At 42.8% G+C, this 25,046-nt stretch overlaps 1 protein-coding gene across 1 annotated transcript in view; it reads left to right on the top strand.

Annotated features, from left to right (window-relative positions):
• TACC2 (transforming acidic coiled-coil containing protein 2) overlaps window positions 1-25,046 on the top strand; it is a 229,261-nt gene that overhangs the window by 27,802 nt on the left and 176,413 nt on the right. The window contains exon 3 of the mRNA XM_082268876.1: window positions 17,878-18,020. Within this exon, the coding sequence (XP_082125002.1) occupies window positions 17,878-18,020 (143 nt within the window). The remainder of the gene's footprint in view (window positions 1-17,877; window positions 18,021-25,046) is intronic.

Below are 25,046 nucleotides of genomic sequence, written 5' to 3'. Positions count from 1 at the left end.
AGTCACTTTATTTATTTTAGCACAAAACAGTTGTATATCCTTTATAGACTACGCTCTTCCATACATACAGCTGCAGCAGGAAACAGTCCAGACACGTGGGCACTTGTGTATTTTTGAATATAGTGTCTATGCTTTATTTTCCATGCCACAAAAAGTGCAGCGAGGGGGGCTGAATTGCACAACTGCATTTAGCCTTTTATTAGTTCAGAACCATCAGAATAATTATAGATAATTGCTTAAGTGTACTGTACTTGGGGAAAACTTTGTTGAATGAGTCATCCACTCTCCCTGTGTTCTATGGGTGCAGGTGGCTAATTTCTCCCTTGATACCTCTGAATGGACCCTCCCAGTAGGGGTTCTCCGCAGAAATGTGGCATTAATTGACAAGGACGAATGACATGCCTTGGCTGTTATAGTCCCAGTGGATATTTAATTGGCATTTAGTGATTCCATCACCATTGGATAAGTATTCTAACCACCAATTTCACTTATTAGGTTCTCAAAGCCAATCTTAACATAATTTTGTAATATTTGATTTCGAAATTTCTGATGTTGAAATCAAGGATATAAGCAGCTAAATATAAAACCTTTAAGGGTTTTTTTTTTTCAAGCTAAAATGGCTGATTACATTATATCTAAAGCCAAAACTGTTTTTTTTGTTTGCTTTTTGATGAAAGAAATAATTGTAACTACAATTTCAGTGCTGCATAGATAGACACCTGGGGGTTATTATTAAGCTGGCCACTCACTAGTAGAATTTTGTTCAAAATTTTTGTTTCAAGAATGTTCCATCTTCCAATCATTAGTGTTGTCAAATCGATGTTAATTTTGAACCACGGTGACAAGAAAATTCAAAAGAGTAGGATGGGAAATTATTTTTGAACAAACGAATTTCTAACAGGGTATATGGTTTTCATTCTAGAAAGTCTATTCATTACAAAAATAATCTTTAAAAGCAAATTCAATTTTAAAGCACTTTCAAACAACATTCTTCTAGTCAATGAATGTACTGAGAATTTTTGTGTGAAAATTCAACATTTTGGCTTGCCATACACCTTAAATTGATTGTAAATGATCACCTTGTAAAACAACCCATTCAGTTTTTAAATAGAAACAAAAGGCAAACATTTTTGTATAGATTAAAAAAAAAAAAAAAATTCCTTTTTTTTTTTTTTTTTTAATAAATGATCACATTCCCTCTGTTCTTAGCTGCAGAAGAGCTGACGGGAGGAGAAGTATCAGCACACTGAGCTTGCCAGTGAATGGCTGTGCAGTGGGGGAGTGTCAGGGCAAGTCTGATCATTGGAGGAGAGTATACTGAGTTTCCAGCATTGCTAGAGAGCTGACCATGGTGTGCTCTCCTGCTTAGTGTGGTCACTTTTTAATAAGAAAGCAAGGGGACTAGCAGGAACACCAGAGATTTCACACAAAGGAAGCAACACAAAGAATGCAGGATACTTTCTAACACAAGTACATGGTACTGCAGCCACATATCAGAAATATGAAATGTTGGGGTACCAAACACATTAAGATTTGTCCTGTTCAGCCTGCCAGAAGAAATCATTAGATTCCGCATCTACGCTAAATGACATGGTTGGAGAAATCTTCCCTGCCAACTATTATATTATGATAGCCACTAATCCTGTGGCTGTAATAGCCAAACTAATTGAATATAGTAACTGTTCAGCCAATATATTTCTGCTCCTTTCTTTTTGATTTTCAGATAGAAATTTGTAAAGCCAGGTGGTGCCAACAGGGCCACTCAGGGTATAAAATGTGGCCGATTCAGCAGGAATCAGTTAATTTCGAGCAGTGTAACAGACTGATAAGATGAAAAAACATAAGTGTACAGGCCTTCTTGTTTTAGAAACAATGGTTCTTTACCAAGGCTGATTACTTGTCAGTGCGCTCATCCTATAACCTTATTATCGTAATTTTTTATGAAAATAAATGCCCTGACCTTGGCCCAACAAAATAATTATTTTAGGTGGGTCCCAAGCACACTGAAAAATCTAGGCGTTTGGCTTACTGCAGCTATTCAGGAAACCTTTTCGATGAACTATAAACCCGTGCTGCGTCAAATAGAGGGTGATCTCTCCAAATAGACCCTTAAGTCATTCTCGCGGTTTGACCGTGCTGCCATAATTAAAATATTTATTCTCCCCAGGGTGTTATATCATTTTCATTGGGGTGCCCTCGAGCTTCTTTTAACAACTAGATGCTCTACTACGTAAATTTCTTTGGATGGGAAAGAAGCCTTGCATTCGTTTGCACTATCTAACAGTACCCAAATACAAGGGAGGACTAGGTTTTCCAAACTTCTGGAATTAATATTTTGCCACACACCTGGCTCGCATAGTAGATTGGCATTGCCATGGCGCCAATAATGACTGGGTCCATTTGGAAGAACTCACTAGTGCGACACCACTACCCTACATGCCCTGGATAGTACGGTCTAAGTGTCCATCAGATGTTAAACACCACCCACTGATTGGAGCCACACTGAGGGCTCTCTATGAAGTGATCTGCCATGGGCCTATATCCACCTCCCCTGGACCATTGACTTTCCTAAATAACAATCGAGACTTCCCCCCTGGCTTGAACACAACATCACTATTTAAAACGGCTGACAACACCCCACTACCAGTACATTGTGTGAGGAATGGGCACATTCTAACATACAAAGAGCTTCTAGAAGCCTTAAAGCGGAGTTCCACCCTGGTTATACTTTTTTTAATAAAAATACCCCCGGGACAGTCAGGGCTAGTACATTCCACAATGGCTAGCCTCTGATCTGTCCCGGGTTGCACTTACCTTTTAGGAGAAATACTTACCTTGAAAATGTCTTGTCCAGCGCCTCCATCTCAGGTGTGGGCAGCTTGAAGCCAGCGCGATCCCCTTCTGCGTCCTCTTCCTTCTTCTTCGGTCCCACGATGCACTGCACCGGCCCCGACGTCACTTCCGGTGCGCGCGCATCATCCCTCCACATGCCCAGAAGCTGTTTAGAAGGGAATGACGCGCGCGCATCGGAACTGACGTCGGGGCCGGTGCAGGCGCAATGATTCCTGGGAGCGATGACGTTCAGCTCCCAGGAATCATTGCAAAAGCCAGGAGGTGACGAATCGCCGTGGCCGCCGAGGGGAGGAAGAAGGAAGTAAGGTAAGTATATTTTCTCTACAAGGTAAGTAAGAAAAAAAAAAAAATTGCGATTATCCATTTGTTTTTCAGGTGACCCGGAGCGAGAAGATGGAGGTAAGTATAAATTTAGGGTGGAACTCCGCTTTAAATTCCAATGTATGTACTGTATGCCTTGGTCTTACAGGCAAATACGCTACTTTCTTTCTTCACACTCACAAAAGCGGGATTTTCTTAAACCTCTTACACCCTTTTAATCTATATGCCAGAAAGGGAAGATTGTAGAGAAAGCCACTTCATTGATGTACGCCTGGCTACAAAACTCTGACTTAACTGATACGGACAGGTTCAGGTGGGAAAATGCGTTGCATACCAACTTTTCTGACTCCCAATGGGAAAACGCATGCATTCTTGCACACGAGTACTCTATTAGCACTCGTCTACAAGAGACTTGCTACAAACTATTAACATAATGGTACGCAAGGCCTTTCAACCTACAGAGATGGTTTCCACAGACTTCTGACCAGTGCTGGCGGTGTCACAAAGCAGTGAGAGATATGATACATATCTGGTGGGACTGTGATCTTATCGCCCCCTTCTGGAGCAGAGTATGAGAATTACGGTATTTCTATGAATAACAGAGATGCAAATTAAGCTGACCCCTGTGTGCTGCCTATTACACATCTCTGATTATCCCTTGGGTAGGTACAAACATACATTGACTAAACATCTCTTGAATGCGACCAAATCCATGATCACGAAACACTGGAAATCTGACCGCATCCCGACAATCAGAGAATGGCTGCGCTCAGTAGCAGTGATTCATGATCTAGAGCAGTGGTCCTCAACCCTGGCCTACAGGGCCCACTAACAGGCCAGATTTTAGGTATTACCTTGGGGAGATGCAGACTTGAGTACTGCAATCACTGAGCAGCAAATGATATCACTTGGGATGTATTTCAGTTATCTTGAAAATCTGGCCTGTTAGTGGGCCCTGTAGGCCAGGGTTGAGGACCACTGATCTAGAGGAATCCTTGGCTATCGCCAAAGACTTTACTGAAAAATTCCACAAAACATGGAATGCATGGCATATATTTAAATATATAGAGGATTATGATAGATTAACCACGGGTTGATAGATAATCTTTGGGAGAATTCCCTCCTAGGTTCTTTCTATCTCAGTTTACCGGTATATCCTGGATATGTTACTGTACACCTTACTGAACCACGTCTACTGTGATTTGTTAGTTATTACTTCTCTTTCAGTTTCCTCATAACTGTTCCTTTCTATCTACTTGAAAAGCAAGGTTTTTTTTTTAAATGTTATCCTAGAAGGCAGGAGTGGACTCCTTTGATACATGGTTGTGACACGGCCCTGGTCTTGTACAACAATTTTCCAGAGTGTACTCTCAACTAGTCTGCTTACAAAGCTTCTCCTTATTCCAAACCTTTAGTACCTTATAATGGGCTACAAATCAGTTATACGTCGAGATGTCGAGATGACGTTTCAATACAATGGATAACATGATTGTCATTGATGATCTTCATGCCACCTTCAATGTTCCTCATACTGTTACCCTCCTTTTTTGTTTTCTTTTTGCATTTTTTTTATTTTATTCTCACGTTTCTTGTATATTAATGTTGAAATGAGTATGTTATTTTATGTAAAAGACATATCTCAATAAAAATATTATTGTTAAAAAAAATTAATGAAAATAAACATTTAAAGTGATTGTAAAATTTTTCTTTCTTTTAACCCCTATACTTACCTAATAAAATTGCACAGAGCGTCCCCGGACCTCCTCTTCTTGGGTCTCCCTCCAGTGCTCTGGTTCCTCCTCTCTGTCCAGTGCTTGCTCCCGAGCCCAACTGCTGCATCCATTGACAGACAGCGGGCGGCAATTGGCCCCTCTCCCCCATAACTGGCTTTGATTAACAGCACCGGGAGCCAATCACTCATGGTGCCCCAGCAAGCCAGTGGGACACGGAAGTGAGGGGTGAGAAAGCTGCAGACGGGCACAGCCCTGGATCAAAGGAGCGCTCAGAAAAGTATAAGGGGGGGGGCAATACAGATGCCTAAATGTTTTTTACCTTAATGCAAGGAATGCATTCGGTAAAAAATGTTTAGACTTAGAACCACTGTAAAGTCATGAGTAATAATTAAAATATAATTAAAAGGAAAACTTAGTTTTTAGTTTTGGATTGAGAGTAGAGGGGTAAGACCATTAGACCACCTGTCAGTTTTTATTTCTATCTGTGCCCCCGGTAAGGAGAATCACCCTCTCTGTTTGTCCTGTTTACCATTATCATTAAAAGTGAAAATAAATGAAAATCCCAAATTTTGGGTTGTCCGCAGAAATAAAATAGAGAAATCTTCCAACGGGAACACTAATTCTGGTGACCTGGGGGTCCCCAAGGAATTCCCTTAATTTATAGGGATTTCCTCTCACTTCATGTTTGGTTATGGAACAGAAAGTGAAGGAAGATCTCCGCAATGTGACACAGATGACAAAAAAAAAAATGAAATAAAAAGTTTTGCCTATAGTTCTACTTTACGTTTACCATTAATTAAACCCCAATAGGACCCGTTACCAAAAAACTACAAGAACAATCCAATGTTGTCTCAAATAGGAATGATTTTCATGTATCAACTAAAACATAGGTCTGCAACCCGCGGCTCCGGAGCCGCATGCGGCTCTTTTGAACCTTTGCCACGGCTCCGGGGTGGATGATAGCGAGGGGAGGAGGCGCACTGTGCTCCCCGACACTCCCCCAACACTCCCCACTGTGGCGCTGTTGTGACGTCGCGTGGGGGGGGGGAGCGGTGCGTGCGTTAGTCACGCACCGTCCCGACGTCACCTTCCCGCCTGCTGTTGGAGAGGAGGGCAGCGGCGCGCATGCAGGGCGAAGAAGACATCAGCAGCAGCACGCCAGGCACCAGTGTGAGGAAAGTGAAGTGATGCCTCGGGGGGGGGGGCCACACACGCATGCTGGTCTCAGCATTGAAAGAGGCATGTACGCTGGTCACTTCATTGTAAGGGGGCATGTATGCTGGTCACTACATTGAAAGGGGGCATGTACGCTGGTCACTACATTGTAAGGGGGCATGTACGCTGGTCACTACATTGAAAGGGGCATGTACCCTGGTCACCACATTGTAAGGGGGCATGTATGCTGGTCACTGCATTGAAAGGGGCATGTACGCTGGTCTCTGCATTGGGGTATGATCATTGGGAATAGCAAATTTTGCTATGGGGCCCTGTGATTTCTAATTACCTCTCTGTTTTCGACCCCCCGGTAGGTTTTTGTAGGTTTTGCGGCTCCCACTTTTTTTTTTCCCTTCGGAAACGGGTCCAAGTGGCTCTTTATGTCTTAAAGGTTGCAGACCCCTGAACTAAAACAAATGAATCAGGATGTAAAGATGAACCATGAGCTGAGAACATACTGTAAGTATGGTAAAGGATAATCTGGATTAGTGCCTGGCAACGTATGGCACCTAAATCCTGGAATAAACATATTTTGTTTCTGCATAGATATCATAGTGTTCTGTGCCCTTTGTGTTGGCTCTTGCAGTTGCTAATGGCCCATACACACAATGAGATTATCAGACGCATGATCGTCTGTTTTTTTTTTTGCATGCTAATCTCAGATTGAAAATGAAGAGTTTAGTAAAGTTTCCAAAAATTCTCGTACGACAGAATAAAAATTTGGAAGTGATGTAATGTGTTGTAGTGTGTTTGTATTGTATTTTTAAGCGACAACTGTACTGCTTAATCAAAAATCGTACAATCTGGTATCGTACGAGAAAAATTCTCGTCCCTGTCCAATCAGATAATATTGGATGAACTGTCATTATCGGCTCTCGAAAGCTCTGTACTAACGATCAGATTATCGTACGATCGCTTCGAAAGCGATATTTTTCATACGATTTTTGGATTGTGTGTACGGAGCTTTAAAAATAATCCAAATATAACTACAACCCCAATTCCAAAAAAAGTTGGAATGCTGTGTAAAATATACTGCATATAAAAATAGAATGCCATGATTTGCAAATCTCATGAACCCATATTATTTTCATAATAGAAAACATATCAAATGTTTAAACTGAGAAAATGTATCGTTTTGAGAAAAGAAATAAGGTCATTTTGAAAATGATGACAGCAACACGTCTCAAAAAAGTTGGGGCAGGGCAACAAAAAGCTGGCAGAGTACAACCCCAATTCCCAAAAAGTTGGGACAGGGCCATGTTTACCACAGTGTAGTATCCCCTCTTATTTTAACAACACTCTGTAAATGTCTGGGTACTCAGGAGACCAGTTGCTGGAGTTTTGGAAGAGGAAAGTTTTTCCATTCCTGCCTGAGTATATGCTGCTCTAAAACCTGGATATATCTTTCAGCATTGATGGTGTCTTTCCAGATGTGCAAGCTGCCTATTTCATGCACACTAATGCACCCCATACCATCAAAGATGCAGGCTTTTGAATTGAGCGCTGGTAGCAAGCCGGAAGGTCCCAAATTTATATTTTAAAACCCAAATGGCAGGGGGTGGGCTTGCCTTCATCTCAAATCTACTTGACAAAAGAAACCCCTCTCTGTTACCGGGACTATATTTGGCAATTTTTGACTGTAACACTGCTAAATTTTCAAAAATATACATTTCTTAAAAAATATCCATATTTATTACAACATTCAGTACAAATTTTTATTTGAATAAAATTATGCAAATCTTTGACAATTTTCTCCAGGGGACAAATACAACCATATTATGAGTATTTCAAAATTGGAGCAGGTGGTATATTTCCAGCTGGATCTTATATTCCAAAAATTATTTTGATTGAATATTGTAATTAATATGGATATTTTTTAAGAGATTTGTAATATTTTTGAAAATTTAGTGTGTTACAGTCGAAAATTGCCAAATATAGTCCCGGCAACAGAGAGGGGTTTCTTTTGTCAAGCCGGAAGGTCCCTTTCCTCTCCAGTACAGAGGACACAGCATCCATGGTTGCCCAAAAAAATTCCAAAAAAAGTTTGATTAGTCTGACAACAGAACAGTTTTTCATGTTGCTCTACTGATTACTCATTATTGATTACATAACATCAAAAAATTGAAAGAAAACTTTGTTTTGCTTTGGACCCTTAAATTACTGACACCTAATTATTTCCACCCTCTTACAGCACTTCCTGTGGATAGTCAAGAATACCAATGTTTTCCTTTCTCCTTCTTGAACAAAGACAACTCTTCTATACAATGTCTAGAAACCCTGTGCCCAGGGACAGCCCGAGGGTCAAATTCAGCCCTTTGGCCTAAACCCTCCGCAGCCCGTTGTGATTTCTCTGACTGTCTCCTGTAGCGCTCTTGTTGGTTAAGGATCTTGGTATTTAGTGACACAAGGACAGGGTTGTTTTACAGCTTTGAAGTGCATTAATTCCAGTTTCATCATAATACACAGAACATGAAAGTGTGTTTCTGTTCTGAGGAAGAGCAATTAAGCAGACAATGTAATAGGCTTTAGTACTGTAGAAAGGAGGATTAGCTCAGTGTGATACATGTTAGGATTGCTGAGCCTCACAGCTGCTCCTCTGCTCCGTAGGTGCTTGCACCAAACAGTGAACTGCTTTATTGATGTGGGTCTGGGCACGTGCCAAACGTTTTCATAGATGTTTAATTATGGTGCGCTGTATCATTGTGGCATAGTTATCACAGATGCCCCTCGTACTGAAAGTTTCAAGTTTTGGAGATTTGTCCCAGAAAATGTCCTGAATGCTGATCAATGATCGTCTTCACAATAACATTTTTTGGGCTGTTGCCCCCTCAGTTTCTACTGTCCATTTTGTTGTCTTCTATACTAATATTTAAACCTGAAGTGTGAATAAGGAATGAATAGGAGTACCAATACTTTTTATCAAGCACTCTTCGATATCAATTACCAATACCTATTTTTTTCACGTGGTTTGATTTGAGCCAGTACAAAATGAATGGGCTCAAATCTCACTCCAAAGAATCGCATGTGATTTGAACAGGAATGTGGTGCGATTAATGTCGGAATCACATGCAGTTTCCCACATTGCATTGTCTGCTTAATTGTTCTTCCTCAGCACAGAAACACACTTTCATGTTCTGTGTATTATGATGAAACTGGAATTAATGCACTTCAAAACTGTACAACAACCCTGTCCTTGTGTCACTAAATACCAAGATCCTTAACCAACAAGAGCGCTACAGGAGACAGTCAGAGAAATCACAATGGGCTGCGGAGGGTTCAGGCCAAAGGGCTGCATTTGACCCTCGGGCTGTCCGTGGACACCAAGGTTCTAGACATCGTATGGAAGAGTTGTCAATGTTCAAGAAGGAGCAAGGAAAACATTGGTATTCTTGACTATCCACAGGAAGTTCTGTAAGAGGGTGGAAATAATTAGGTGCCAGTAATTTAAGGGTCCAAAGCAAAACAAGGTTTTCTTTACATTTTTTGATGTGTGAACCCAGGCTGTAAGTCCTTATGACAAACCTTGGTTCACACAGGAGTGGTGCGGTAAACCGCCTGTGATTCGGACAATAATCGCACCGCATTCCTGTTCAAATCACATGTGATTCTCTTCAGTGCGATTTGGGCCCATTCATTTTGTATGGGCTTAAGTCACACTGAAGCAAAAAAGTATCGGTTTTGGTATCAGAGCATTTGTACGAGTACAAGTACTTGTGCAAATGCTTAGTATTGATATTACTGCAACCCTATTATACTATAACAAGACTGTAGTATGCTCTGATAATGTATTTTGAGAAGTTTACTTACCACTTGTCTCCCTGGAAATTATCTAATTTTGTAAAGGTTATTAAAATGCTTCTATTAACAAATACACATCACTGGCATCCATAGGGCACAAAATCGTCTTAATGTGTATCTGTAACAGAAAGTGAGGAGACCTCTTAAATGGGGAAGAGACAGCAATAAAGAACTAAAGCTGGGTATACACTAGTAGCTTTTTGAACAAAAATGTTTATTTTAAGAATGTTTGTTCCATTTTTTAGTCATTAGTGATATGAAACCAATGTTCGTTTTTGACTATAGTATTGAAAAATTTCAAAGAAGCAAGATGCATTTTTTTCCTCAAACGAACGTTTTTCTAACGTGTATGTAGTTTTCGTTCGGGAAATTACATTTATTCCAAAATCGAATGTTAAAATCACGAAATTTTGAATGACACTCACAAAGCTGTCGAATGCACTGAGCATTTTTCTATGAAAGTTTGTGCAAATTTTTGTATAAAAATCTACTAATGTATACCCAGCTTAACAAAGGGTACTAAAGCCCCTTTCACAGGGAGGGTCCAATCAGGTCTGCCTGTCAGTTTTTTGGGCAGACCTGATCGTACAATCCATTCACCCCTATGGACCAGTCATTGTAACTTATGGACCAGCCGCTGTAAACTGACTTGTGTCTGTTTACACCTGCCTACCTCCGGTCTGAACCTCTGTCTAGGCGGATTGGATCAGAGGGCAGTTGGATGTAAACCAGGGGTCTCCAAACTTTCTTAACAAAGGGCCATTTCATTGTCGTTCAAACTTTAGGGGGTCGGACTGTGGCTACAGGGAGTGGAAATTTTCCTGGCATCAGTGGGAGTAAATATTGCCACATTTGGTATTAGGAAGAGGAATAGTGCCCCATCATTGGTATCATTGGGTGGAATAGTGGCCCATTGTTGGTGTCAGTGGAAGAAATGGTGCCTCATTGTTGGTGTCAGTTGGAAGGATAGAGTCTTGAATCTCTGGGAGAAATAGTGCCCCAAGGGCCGGATTAAGGCAAGCCAAGGGACCCATTCGGCCCCTGGCCACAGTTTGGAGACCACTGGTGTAAATGGACAGCAGAGTAGGTTTATTCCCAGCTGCCCACAGAGCACAGCAGCTTCTGTCCATGCCCGCTCTGCAGAAACTGAGCGAACACCTACCTGTTATCCTGCTGCTCTGCTCTGATCAGCAGAGGATTAGCGGACAGATCTCCTGCTGATCAAAACAGAGTCCACCCCGGAGGAGAAGACCTGGATCGCAGTCAATGTTCATATTCATCCCAAAGATGTTCTGTAGGGTTGAGGTCAGGGCTCTGAGCTTCTCCATCCCAAACTCATCAAACCATGTGTTTATTAAAATGGCTTTGTACACAGAGGCGCAGTCTTTCTAGAACGGAAACTGTCACCACTAAGTTGGAAGTGCCATTGGTCAAAAATATCTGTTGGTTGTTGCATTTATAGTACCCTTCACTGGAAATACCTGAACTCAGTAATTTGGAAGCCACATACTTTTTGCCATATACTGTAGGAAGATGGGTCAGGTGTCCAAAAATCTCTGGCTATACACTGTAGTATTTCATAACCCAGTCCTGTATGTAACATGCTTTTCTATAACCTTACAATATGCAAACCCCCAGTCACAATTATATAGTTAAAAGATCTGTAAATACTGGCCAACATAGTGTTAAGAACCCCCCAGTGTAAAAACTGACATGGATCCAAGGAAAGGACAAGATTTCATATTTGGACAAGGGCAGAAGCCAGTGAAGTGTCAGCATCTGGTTACATAGAGTGTTACACTGAGTCATCTTCTAGGATAGAAGAGCGTGGGAAGGACAAACAATCCCACAATACGGCCTTTATTACTGGGACCTACTCCACTCATGAAGAGCAGAGGCTTATGGTTGCGTCCAGCACTGCCTTGGAATTTTCAATCTCTTCAGCAGAGTCTGTTCTATCACAGTAGCCTGTTATTAGTTTAGACAAATCTCTTAAACAGATCCCCATATCACCTACATTGCATAAGATATTCTCTGTTTTTAAGCCAAATAGCTGCTATATAGAACACCTTAAAAGCCCTGAATAAGGACAAAATGGAGCTTAATGCCTAGTTACACTTGAATGATTTCCTGTACTCATACGGCACCTTTTCATTTGGAAATGTGGTATTAAACTCAAAAACAAAAATGTAATATATTACTGCTTACTTAATTCTTAGATGTGGTGGTTGCACTAGTTTCCTTTTTTAGGAATTTATTATTTTATTGTCATCCTGTCTTCCTGCCAGTTGTAAGTCTGTTATTTTTTTTCTTCCTTTAACAGACCAAGCTGTCCAACAAAACTGGCAGTTAAAGTGTTGCTAATTGTTGTTGTTAAAGCTGGAGTTCAGTTTCAATTTCTTTGTCAAGTATGTCCAAATTAACTTTTGCATTAACCCTTTGATGTCTAAGCCTTTTTCTGACACTTGTTGCTTACAAGGTGAAATCAGTATTTTTTGCTAGAAAATTACTTAGAACAAGTATATATATACTGTATATATATATATTAGCAGAGACCTTAGATAATAAAATGGTGGTAGTTGAAATGTTTTATGTCACACTGTATTTGCGCAGCGGTCTTTCAATCACAATTTTTTGGGAAAAAATACACTTTCGTGAATTAAAAAAAAAAAATCTCCAAAGGCAACATTTTAAAAAAATATAACGGTTAACAGTTTAGCGTTACAGAGGATGTCTAGTGCTAGAATCATTGCTCTCACTCTAACGATCGCAGAGATACCTCACATGTGTGTTTTGAACACTGGTTACATCTGCGGGCGCGACTTACGTATGCGCTCCCTTCTGCACGCGAGCACGGAGGGATGGGGCACTTTACATTTTTTTTTCTTATTTATTTTATTTTTACACTATCCTTTTAATTTATTTATTTTTTATCACTTTTATTGCTGTCACAAGGAATGTAAAATTCCCTTGTGACAGTTTTTTTCCATTCAACCTGTGTATATGCCCACTTGTGTGACTCTATAGTCATATAGGCTGCTCAGATGTTATAGGGAGCAAATGCTCAGCATAGAAACTCACTGAAAACTGAGCATGTGCAGAGTTGCCACCACAGCTGCAAAATCCCTAGCTGAATAGGGGACATGAACAGAAGGGGGAGATAGAGCACAGCAGGATCAACCGGTTTTCTTGCAGAATACAGAAAACTAATCTAATCTCCTTACTCCCCTTCTCCTCCAAACTCCTTGAGCGCCTGGTCTATAACCGACTGACTGACCATCTGACTAAGAACAAACTTCTTGATCCCCTTTAGTCCAGATTTTGCCCTCAACACTCCACGAAAACTGCTCTCCTTAAACTCACAAACGGCTTACTAACGGCTAACACCAACGGACACTATTCTGTACTACTCCTCCTGGATCTCTCTGCTGCCTTTGACACAGTAGACAACCCCCTCCTCCTCAAAAAACTCCACTTCCTTTGTCTCCGTGACTGTACTCTTCACTGGTTCTCATCCTACCTATCCCAACGTACCTTCAGTGCTACTTACAACTCTTCTACTTCTTCAATCTATACCTCCTCCTTGGGTCAGCTGATTGCCTCCCATGGCTTTCAATATCATCTCTACGCTGACGATACCCAAATCTATCACAGCTCACTCATCAGTCTCCTCACACATCACCAACTTACTAACAGACATATCAGCCTGGATGTCACATCACTTCCTCAAACTCAACCTATCCTAAACTGTGCTCATGATATTTCCTCCCCCACGTTTCTCTTCCACTGATTTCTCTGTCAAAATTAACAGCTCAGCTATCAGCCCGTCCCCCCATGCCAAGGTCCTAGGTATAGTACTTGACTCTGAACTATCCTTTTGGCCCCACATCCAGTTGCTGTCCAAAGCTTGCCGACTCAACCTCCGCAACATCTCCAAGATACGCTCCTTCCTAACCAATGACACCACAAAGCTTCTAATCCATTGTATATATACAAGTTGCGCTAGAAAGTGAAAAACATATGTGATTATGTAATAGAGTCCAAAATAAAGTCCATGTATAAGTAAACAGCACGTCTGACGAAATTTTCTGTACAGGTACCGCTTACCAGAGGCAAATGATATATGAGCCCAAAAAAACTTCAAGGGGTCCACAGGAACCAGATGTCAATCGGACTCCGTATTTCTGAATGGATCTCCTCAGTGTTGGGTATTCATGTGAAATATAAAATTAAAAACGCCATAGCGTAAAACCACAAATAAATTGAATAAACACCCCGAGTGATAGGAATGTCAGAAAAGTGCTAGAGTAGTGATGGTAGAAGACACAGACACCTCCAATCCTGTGAAAATACTCCTTACCAGAGTAATAGAAAGTGTTGCAGAAAAAGCAAAAGAAGGCATCCCCCGATAGGACTGCAGCTTACCAAAAGGAAGGTATAATGAGCATATAGATCCCAACCGTGCCACCGAAGAGGGCTGACATACATATGCCCTTACCAGCTCCAAATAATGTAAGGCAGAGAGACTCCAAAATCCGACTAAGCACTTCCACTGAGGGCACAGCTCCAGATACTGTATGTCAAAAACACTCCAGACCAGACCAGACGCTTCCAATGGGAACGCTGATAGAGGCTCAGCATACAGGTGGTATCAGCCTATAAGCAGGCAGCCATGTTGCTGGAAAGAGGATCCATTCCCATTCCATTCCCTTGTGATCTCTCTTCTCGATTACTGCAACTCCCTCCTCATTGGCTTACCTTTAAATAGGCTATTCCCGCTTCAGTCCATCATGAACGCCTCTCGGTGTCTGCTACCCCTCTTTTCCAATCCTTCCACTGGCTGACATTCAACCTACAAATTAAATTCAAGATACTAACCATAACTTACAAAGCCATCCATAACCTGGCCCCCAGCTACATCACTAACCTGGTCTCTAAATACCAGCCAAATCGTTCTCTTCCTTCCTCCCAGGACCTCCTGCTCACCCTTGTCACCTCTTCCCATGCTTGCCTTGAGGACATCTCCAGAGCCTCTCTCATCCTCTGAAAGGCTGTACCGCAATCTGACTATCTCCTACTTTGTCCACTTTCAGATGGTCCCTAAAAACACATCTCTTTAGAGAAGCCTATCTGGCCCCCATCTAACAACTATACCAGCCCTCAAAAATTCCATTAGCCTGCTTGCATTTTGTGAGTGGAATGATGAGGAGGGCGAGTAAGAAATAGGGCTGTGCTGTATGGGGAATGTAGTGAGAGCCCAGTGCCCGCCGCCACCGTTCACAGCGCAGCCTGCATTCTCTGTATACAGCTCCTCTCCACCTCCTGCACCTGGGACCGCCCCTCTCCGCCAGCTTAATGTCCCCTCCCCTCACAGGCTCGCAGCGCGAGCATTACACTCAGTCAACTGATCGCCTGGGACCTCGCCACTCCACACCGACCTGATACATGTCCCTGCCCCTCACAGGCTTGCAGTGCGAGCATTACACTTGTTAACTGGGCCCCTGGGACCGACCTCCCCACTCCACCCCCCCCACCTGATACACATCGTCGCCCCCCACAAAAGACTGCTGCTTTCCAATTACCTCCAAAAGCTTGCAGCTTCAAGGGATGCCTGTGACCACCCCTCTCCACCTCCCTCTTCTTGCATAATCAAGGAGGTGGGCGGTGCATGCCTCTGGTGGGCGGGCTCTAACCTTCTCAGACCAGCCTGTGCACTGATGCCTGACAAACCCCCCCTCCCTCCCGCCCTTGGCTTCAGGAGAAAGGTGGACATGATGACAACTTTATCTACATAGATCTAAACCAGAATTCTTCAGTGAAACAAGCTTTTTTTTTCTTTTCTTTTTAAATTGCATGTCAGACCCAGAAAGAGTTTTACTGTTAATTTACAGTAGAGGCATTGGTAAAATATATAAAGAAGTGTGCTGTGAGGAAGAAGGGAGAGTGGGGGGAGTGAGAACATATATGTGCTGGATTGGAGGGGGGGGGGGGGTTAATTGGAGGCAAAGATCTGAATCTTACCTTCGCCTCCAATTCCACCCACCCCCCCCGAAATCCATTTTACCTATGCCTCCAGTTCTGCCCCCCCTCCCCAATCTATCGATCCTATGCCTCCAATTCCACCCCCTCCCCCAAACAATCATACATATATGCCTCCAATTCAACCCCCCTCCTGCCAAATCCATCATACCTGTGCCTCCAATTCCACCCCCCCCTCCCCATCTATCACACATATGCCTTCAATTCCACCCCCCAATCTATCATACCGTATGATAGTTGGGAGGGATCAGGGGTGGAATTGGAGGCATAGGTATGATAGATTGGGGAGGAGGGGGTGGAAATGGAGGCATAGGTATTATGGATTTGGTGGGAGGGATGAAAATGGAGGCATGTGTATGATAGATTTGGCGGGAGGGGTGAAAATGGAGGCATAGGTATGATAGATTTGTGGGACGGGGGTGGAATTGGAGGCATAGGTATGATAGATTGGGGAGTTGGTGGGTGGAATTGGAGGCATAGGTATGATGGATTAGGGGGAGAGGGTGGGATTGGAGGCATAGGTATGGTAGATTGTGGGGGGGGGGGGGGGGTGGAATTGCAGGCATAAGTATGGTGGATTGGGGGGTGGAATTGGAGGCATATGTATGACGGATTGGGAAAATATTGAAAGCATAAATGCACTTGATTGGGAGGGGGGAGGGATTGGAGGCCTCAGTGTGCTGGAGAGGGGAGCAGTGTGCTAACATTGATACTGTTAAAGCTGTTGTTGTTAATAATTATTTTTGTAATTTAATTCTGAATAAAAACATTCAACAGTGTAATTTTATAAGATATTTTATGAGGGCGTGTTTAGGGGCAGAGCAGGGTAGGGTTTGGGTGGGGCAACAAGTGGCGAGTAAAGCCCCGTACACACGATAAGAAATTTGGAAGGGAAATTTCGTCCGACGACCGATCTGCCGATTTTCGGATTGTTAGTATGGTGCTTTCGACAGACGACTCCGACTTTTCGACTGACAAAATCCTGATGTGCAGGCATTAAAATTTTTGTCCTCCGTCAACACACGTCCGATTTTCGTCTCATTAGCACAGATTTCGATGGGGAAAAATCTTATGAGCAAGACTAGGCATGCTCAGAGATGAAAGAACACATAGAAAGCAATCCAACACATGACATCACTTCTGAAGTAGAATTCTGTCGTACGGGAAAATTTGTGTGCAGTCTAGAGCACATTCCAACCAACGGACACCACTCTGGACAAAAGACGGACGACCGGTCGGCGGAAATTCATAGCGTGTGTACGGGGCTTAACTCTTAAGGCCTGGCTAGTAGCTTAGGACTTGACATTTTAAGCCCTGAACTATACATTTATTTTCTCCATTAGCACATCACCCCACAATTATTACCTCATATCTCTTGACCCTCCCTCTTAGATTGTAAGCTCTAACGAACAGGGCCCTCTGATTCCTACTGTATTAAAGTGCATTGTAGTTGTACTGTCTACCCTCAAGTTGTAAAGCGCTGCGTAAACTGTCGGCGCATTTTATGTTGCAATTATCTTTGTCAGAAAAATTTGTCATGTGCAGGAAATGCCTTTACAGAAATGCCTTTAAATCTATATTCCAAATCTATACAATTTCCTAGATTACTTTGCAATATGGGAAGTGAGAAGAAAATCTCCTGAATGGGGCCACATGCAACAAAAATCCTGATGGTATTCTAACCTTTTCTTCTGGGTATTAGCATCCTACCGATGCTGATAGTGATAATAGTTACTTGTTAAATATTAACAGCTACATTACAGCCTTCATAGCCAGCACTGCGAATGTAATTTCTAGTTTTGGCACATTTAATCGGACCTGAACTTTTTATGACATTGCTGTAGTTGGTAATTGATTGTGACTCACTTTACTTTGAAGAAATATGCTGTCTTCACCTACTGCGTGTTTCTTATTTCAGGAGTTTCATCCGTCATTGGAAACCCTCCCCGTGCTTTATCCTCAATGGGATGCTAACGGCCAACAAGCTGCATCACAGCAGAGGGTAGAATCAAATTTTCCATCATTGTTCTCTGACGACCTGACAGAACCTGCACATCCCGGGTAATTATTGCAGGACATCTTTTACTATGGATATGTCTTTAATGTGTGTTTTTGCTTAAAAAAGATTATTTTTTAACAAACCTACTCAGCTCAGTAGCAAAATAGAAAGGCTTCATTGCTGTGCGACTCTTGCTAATGCCCACGTATTGATCATGTCACACGCCATTCTGAACTGCATCCAGACTGGTTCTGAAAGAATACTTTATTACTTTAAATCTGAATTCCAGGCACGGAAACTTTTATTTAAATATACTCCTAAATAGCCACAAAAGATACAAATCCACTTTGTGTGCACCAAATGCCTTTCCAAATCCAGATATTACCTTGTGAAAGTAGCAGTGTGTAGCATCACTGTGCTGCGTGTAGCCTGCGCAGAGAGCAGAGCTGTGGGAGGGACTCAGCAGGCCCCACCCACCCCAGGATGTCTGCAGAAAACTACAGGAGGAGATGGAGACAAGACCAGTCACCCTGCACAAGGAAAGATAGCAGCAGTGACTGGTCTTTATTACAGGAAGCTCCTGCACAGAGGCAAAGTTTCATACTGGATTACTGCACAGATCTGGAAGAAATACACAAGAAACACTAAGAGTCAAGTAGGAATACACATGACTCTTGTATTTAGAGTATACAGTGGATATAAAAAGTCTACACATCCCTATTAAAATGTCAGGTTTCTGTGATGTATAAAAATGAGACAAAGATAAATCATTTCAGAACTTTTTCCACCTTTAATGTGACCTATAAACTGTACAACTCAATTGAAAAACAAACTAAAATCTTTTATGGGGAAGTAAAAATTAAAAAACTAAAATAATGTGGTTGCATAAGTGTGCACACCCTTAAACTAATACTTTGTTAAAGCACCTATTGATTTTAGTATAGCACTCAGTCTTTTTGGGTATAAGTCTATTAGCATGGCACATCTTGACAATATTTGCCCCCTCTTCTTTGCAAAAACACTCCAAATCTGTCAGATTGTGAGGGCATCTCCTGTGCACAGCCCTCTTCAGATCACCCCACAGATTTTCAATTGGACTCAGGTCTGGGCTCTGGCTGGGCCATTCCAAAACTTTAATCTTCTTCTGGTGAAGCCATTCCTTTGTTGATTGGGATGTATGCTTTGGGTCATTGTCATGCTGAAAGATGGCAGTGGCAGTCCAAGTGTCTTGCCAGTCTCTATCAGATTTGTGAACTTTTAAATCCCCCTCCTATTTACATAGGTGTGAGTGGTTGGTGTGTATAGACCAGGGGTTATAGTGACAGCGGTGTTTGAAGCTGGTCAAGGTAGTGAAGAGATTCTTATTTCGTATAAGGGAGGCAATCTAATGTCTGATTTAGGTATATCAGAAGAGTTTGGGAAGGGAGGCCTTAAATCGCTCCTAATGGTCAACCATGAGCCTTTCTCAAGCAGAGAAAAGGCTGCGTTGAGGCCATGTGTGGTCCACCAATGGAAAGCTGAAGGTGATTCCAGCCTTGGTTGGAAAAGGGGTTACCTGTGAGAGGAATTAAATGATGATGGACAGAGGGTAAATTACTGGAATATTTTACATCGTCCTAGACTTTCAGAGTATGTTTCCTTAGGGGTTTCATAAAGTGGCTCATGGTGGACGGGCATAAATTCCAGGGCATCCATGGTAGAGATTTGAGATTTACAAGATGTGGCAGGGCAGCCTGGGCCAGATTTTGGAAGATACAAGCACAATAATGATGCAGGTGTGTGCTGTCATTTTAGAGCCAGGATTAGTGGTCAGGGCCTCACCCTCCTGTAAGGGTCAGTGTGTGTTGGGAGCAGAGACAGGTGCACGTCTACACCATGCTGTCCAGGTCAGGACAAAGGCCTGAGCCTGAGTGAGAGAGACAGTCTATGGGAGATAGAGTAGCTGGGAGCTGCAGGATAAGAAGCCACATGGACAGAGGTACAGAGTATTTGTGCACAAGCACTGGGACTGTGCTTTTGATGGACAGGAGGACCGAGGCATGAGGCCTGAGCCACAGAGCCGATAAAGAGCAGGGATGCTGAGTTCTATGTTAGTTGCATCAATGGTCAGAACCCTCTGCGTAGGAAGATAATCATGTGAACTTTTGCTTTGTTATGAATAATAGTAGGCAGAAAAAGCCTTGAAATATACTTCTGGCATGGACTAAACTCACTGTTTGGCACTACCAATGATCTACAAAACCCCAACTTGTCACAAAGAGCAAAGGAAGTTGCTCCAAGTTCTACCCAAAGAACAGCTTCATAGCACTTCATAAAACTTGGGACACCCAGACCCCCTTGGTGTCTATGAATGTACATTATACGCCTAGAGTTTTGAGGATGATGGGTGTGCCAAATAAAAGTCACAACATGATTTTGGAAGGATTTAATGATGAAAGAGGGGACTGGAATGGGACGGGTGCGGAACAAAAATACGATTTTAGGGAAAATGTTCATATTAAAAGAGTTGATCCTCCCCATCCATTAAATGGAATGAAAGTTTCAGGAAGTTATTAGAGTTTTGAGGTTGCGAATAGTCAGGAGATAGTTATCTGAATATTAGTCAGAGTAATGAGAAGTTAGTTGGATAGTTAACCCAATTGTTTATGGCCCAATTGCATGAGAAGAATGATTTAAGTGTGGTTAGTGTGGAGTTGGGCAAGGAAATGTTAAGAGCCACAGATTTGTCTTTTTTAAATGCAAATTGGAGATTTGAGAGAAGAGATAATACATTTAGGTAGGGATATGATGGGTTGAGTCAAAGTCAATAAAAGGTCCTTAGCGAGGAGAATGATTTATAAGTGGCCGTATTGTAGGCCATGGATATTAGTTTGCTTCTAATAAGGTGTGCTAGGGGTTCTAAGGCAAGGGAAAACATAATTGGGGAAAGAGGACATCCCTGGCAGGTTCCCCTTTCAATGGGGAATGGGGAGGAATGGTAATTTCATTATTTGACTGAAGCTGTGGGGTTAGAATAAAGGGATTTCAGCCAGTCTAAAAAGTAATTCCCAAAGCCCCACCTTTTCAGTATGTATTGCAGATAGTCCAATGAGATAGCATCAAAACAGTTGTCCATGTCGAGAGATGTAATTGATTCTGGCATAGAAGATGTATAAGGTGGATCGCCTTAGAGTATTATCAGGGGCTAAAACCCACTTGATCCTTGTGGATCAAGACAGTGAGAAAAGAATTCAGTCTGGAAGCCAATACTTTAGCCAGTAATTTGATGTCTATACTGAAGAGGGATATAGGATGGAAGTTGTGGGGTCGAGCTGTTCTGTACTTGGTTTTGATACAGTAACTTGGCTATATGGGCCTGAAAGGAAGTAGGATGAAGGCCCTGATGAGATTTTAAGTGATTGCAGAGATTTTTTGACACCATTGGGGATTTTTACCTTGCTTCCTAAACCTTGTGAGTGTGACACTAGGAAAGGAAATTAAGTTAGCAGGAACAGGAAAGCACAGACAGCATCTAAAAAAAAAACACTGTTAGTGGGGAAATTCCCTTTATATTGATCAGCTAGTTGGCAGTTAAAAAGTTTGTCACTTGTAGTGGCTACAACAGGCAGATGCAATATGATGTGCATTAAAGTGATGGTAAAGGGGAAGTAAAGGCAAAACCTAGCTAATTCCAAACCTACTTCCATCCACATTCTAAGTCTAATCTATCTAACCCTGTAAATAAAAGATCACTATATCTACCTACTTTGAAGTCACTCTGGTTCGGTCTCCAGCGGTGCCCTCTGTGTGCCAGAGAAAGACGACAACGACTGGGAAATGCCTGGGAAGTGACGTCACCCAAAGACTTACTATGGGACTTTCATTGTTGGCTGCCTCTCCTGCACACTGAAGCTAATGCTGACAGCTCAGCCTAGGACCGCACCGGAGAGGCTGCAAAATAGGTAAGTATAGCAATCTTTTCTTTACAGGGCTAGTTGGATTAGGCTTAGATTGTGGGTGGGAGTAGTATTAGAATTAGTTACGTTTTGCCTTTTACTTTCACTTTAAGGTTCCATTCACACTGCCGCGACTTGTCAGGCGACTTGTCAGCCTGACAAGTCGCAGTCCATCGCGGTCCATTGACTGCTACAGGACCCGTTCTAATAGGAGCGACACAAGTCGCTCCGACTTAGAAAAAGGGTCCTTTACTACTTCGGGGCGACCTCGGAGCGACTTGCATAGACATTCATTATATGAAGTCCCTGCAAGTCGCGCCGAAGTCGCGGTGCACGGGACTTCACAAGTCGCCCCCGAAGTAGTACAGAGTCGTGCCGCTGCAGTGTGAATGCGGGCTAAAGGTTCAAGTTTTTTACAAACAAATAAACAAACATGTTATATTTACGTGCTCTGTGCAATGGTTTTGCACAGAGCAGCCCTGATCCTTCTCTTCTTAGGCGCTCCTGGCTCCTCCCCCTTCGAGTATCCCCAATAGCAAGCTGCTTGCTAGGGAGGTACTTGTGCGGGCCCCGCTAGCTGCGTCCCACCACTCCCTCATGATAGGATTTGATTGACAGCAGCAGTAGCCAATGGGTCCCGCTGCTTTTAGTCTGCCCTGTGAGAAGAGAGAGAGCGAAAAGAGCTGCTGTTCTCAAGCACATCGCTCAATCAAGATTGGACTCAGGTAAGTATAAGGGGGGCTGGAAAGATCCTAGACACAGAGGTTTATTTTCCTTAATGCAGAAAAGGCTTTAAAGGTGTTGTAAAGTCAGAAGGTTTTTTATCCTAATGCATTCTATGCATTAAGATAAAAAAGCCTTCAGTGTGCAGCAGCCCCCCTAATACTCACCTGAGCCCCCTCTCTATCCAGCGACGTCCACGGTTTCCAAAGCTGTCCGGGACTCTCCCTCCTGATTGGCTGAGACACAGCAGCAGCTCCTTTGGCTCCCACTGCTGTCAATTAAACTCAGGTAGCCAACCAGGAGAGGGGCGGGGCCGAACAGCAGCTTCATGTCTGAATGGATTCAGGGAGTTACAGCTCGACTTAGTCACCCCGATAGCAAGCTGCTTGCAGTGGGGGCCAGGGCCAGGACAAGGGGTGGGCAAGAGTCCTGGGCACTGTGGTATCATGTGAGGTGGGGGGGGAGGGGCACCACACAGGGATTGGAAGGAGGAGATTTGTGTTGGGAAGGGAAATCTGGGGGGCGGTGGGGGTAAGAATTGTTCTAGGAGGGCAAATTTAGGGAGTTATGCTAGGAGTGGTGATTTGGGAGATTTGTGCTGGAAGGCGGCAAGGGGATTTGTGCTAGGAGGAGAGATTTGGGGGGTTTGTGCTATAAAAGCCATATGGTAAAGGGGAATTTTTTTTTTTTTTTTGGGGTGGGGGGGGGATTTGTGCTAGTAGGGATAATTAGAGGGTATTTCTGCTAGGAATAGAGGGAAGTTGTGCTAGGATAGGGGATTGGGGAGGGGAATTTGTGCAGGAAGGGGGGATTTGGAGTGGGGGAGGATTTGTGCTTGGAGGGAAAATTTGAGGGGTAGAGGGTTAGTGCTAGGAGGGGGATTTTTTTTCTAATGCTCATACATCTTGGGGGGGGGGGGCGCAATTTAGTGTGTTTGCCCTGGGCTCTTGATGACCTTGTCTCAGCACTGATGGGGGCACTCAACAGGAGGGAGGGGCCAAGAGCTCCAGCCAGGGACCCGACAAGAGGAGGATCTGGGCTGCCATGTGCTAAACCACTGCACAGAGGAGGTAAGTATAACATGTTTTTTATTTTAATAGAAAAAAAATTTGAGATTTTACAATTACTTTAAAACCTCTTTAAAGCACAATTGTTACTAGGTCCGGACAAATACCAGGACTCATGTAGTTAAAGTATATCTGAACCCAAGAACAAAATGTAGTCTATTGCAGCTTACCAGTACTTAGATGTGGTGGCAGCATTCGTTGACTTTTTGCCAGGCTAAGTACATTCTCTGACTGGATGAGGTGGAGAGGAGGGACGGTAACATTAGGACCTCCACCTCATCCTTGTATTCATTGAAAAAAGTACAAGGTGTTCCGTGAAAGTCTGCAGTCCCTACCAAGCAATGCTCTGTGGTCGGTGTGCAGACCTGTTACTGTAGTAGTGCTGACTACTAGAGTGATTGTCAGCTTCTCCAGCAGCCCCTTCGGTATGGAATATGCATACTTACGTTGGTCTAAGCTGCAATAGAGATCATATTTGGAGTTCAGCTACTTCAACCTAAATAACATAACACAACCTCCTAGTCAGCTGAATTATTTATATTTAATTTATATATATTGTGAGAGATTAGCTCGGTGGTAGGCGTGGATGACCCCTTGGGGGGATTCGTTACACAGGGAGATAGCCGAGAAGTGGTTGCAAACAAAACAGTTTGTTTATTCTTGCTATTTTCTTCACACAAGTGCAAGCATCAAAAACATCAAAATAAAAATAAAACACAAAATAAATCCTTGCCACTGTGGGCGGCTACCTTCTCACATATTGGAACCTATCTAATGAAGTCTGTCCCCAACCTACTGTTGGGCAGACTTGGCTGATCATACAGCAGACTCTCAATAGTCCATGTTTTATCTTCACACAACAAATGTCCATTGAACCTGTCCCTTTTCCTCTTCACATTGAACATGTCCCTTTTCCTCTTCACATTGAACATGTCCCTTTGCTTGTCTCTTCACATAACAAACAGTTCATTTATTTCTTCCACATAGAAATAGTTCATTTTCTCACCTTGAGAAGTCTTCAGTCTTAATGAATTTCCCCTTCACACAGGAAATGTCCATTGGTTTCTTTTCACATAGAAATGATCCAAGACCTCTCGATGTAGTCTTCACACTTGTTACCCTCCTCAGCGCACATCGCTTCAGGAGGTCTTCCCCATGCTCACACAGCTTTCAGGGGGCACACATCTGACTGTCCTCCTCTCCCCATGCCCACACAGCGTCAGGAGGCAGCAATCAATAGGACTTCCTTTGGACAAATTATAGAGGCCTTAACTTCCTCATTCCGAACAGCTGAAGGCCTTTCAACTTCCTTAAGCCGTCCTGAGACAGTTCTGGCTACCTTTGCAGCCGACACCCTATAGTA

The sequence above is a fragment of the Pelophylax lessonae genome, assembly GCF_965119305.1.
Source record: "Pelophylax lessonae genome assembly, chromosome: 9".
Lineage (NCBI taxonomy): Eukaryota > Metazoa > Chordata > Amphibia > Anura > Ranidae > Pelophylax > Pelophylax lessonae.
Note: the sequence above shows the minus strand (reverse complement) of the source record. Positions and strands in the feature narration are given on the sequence as shown.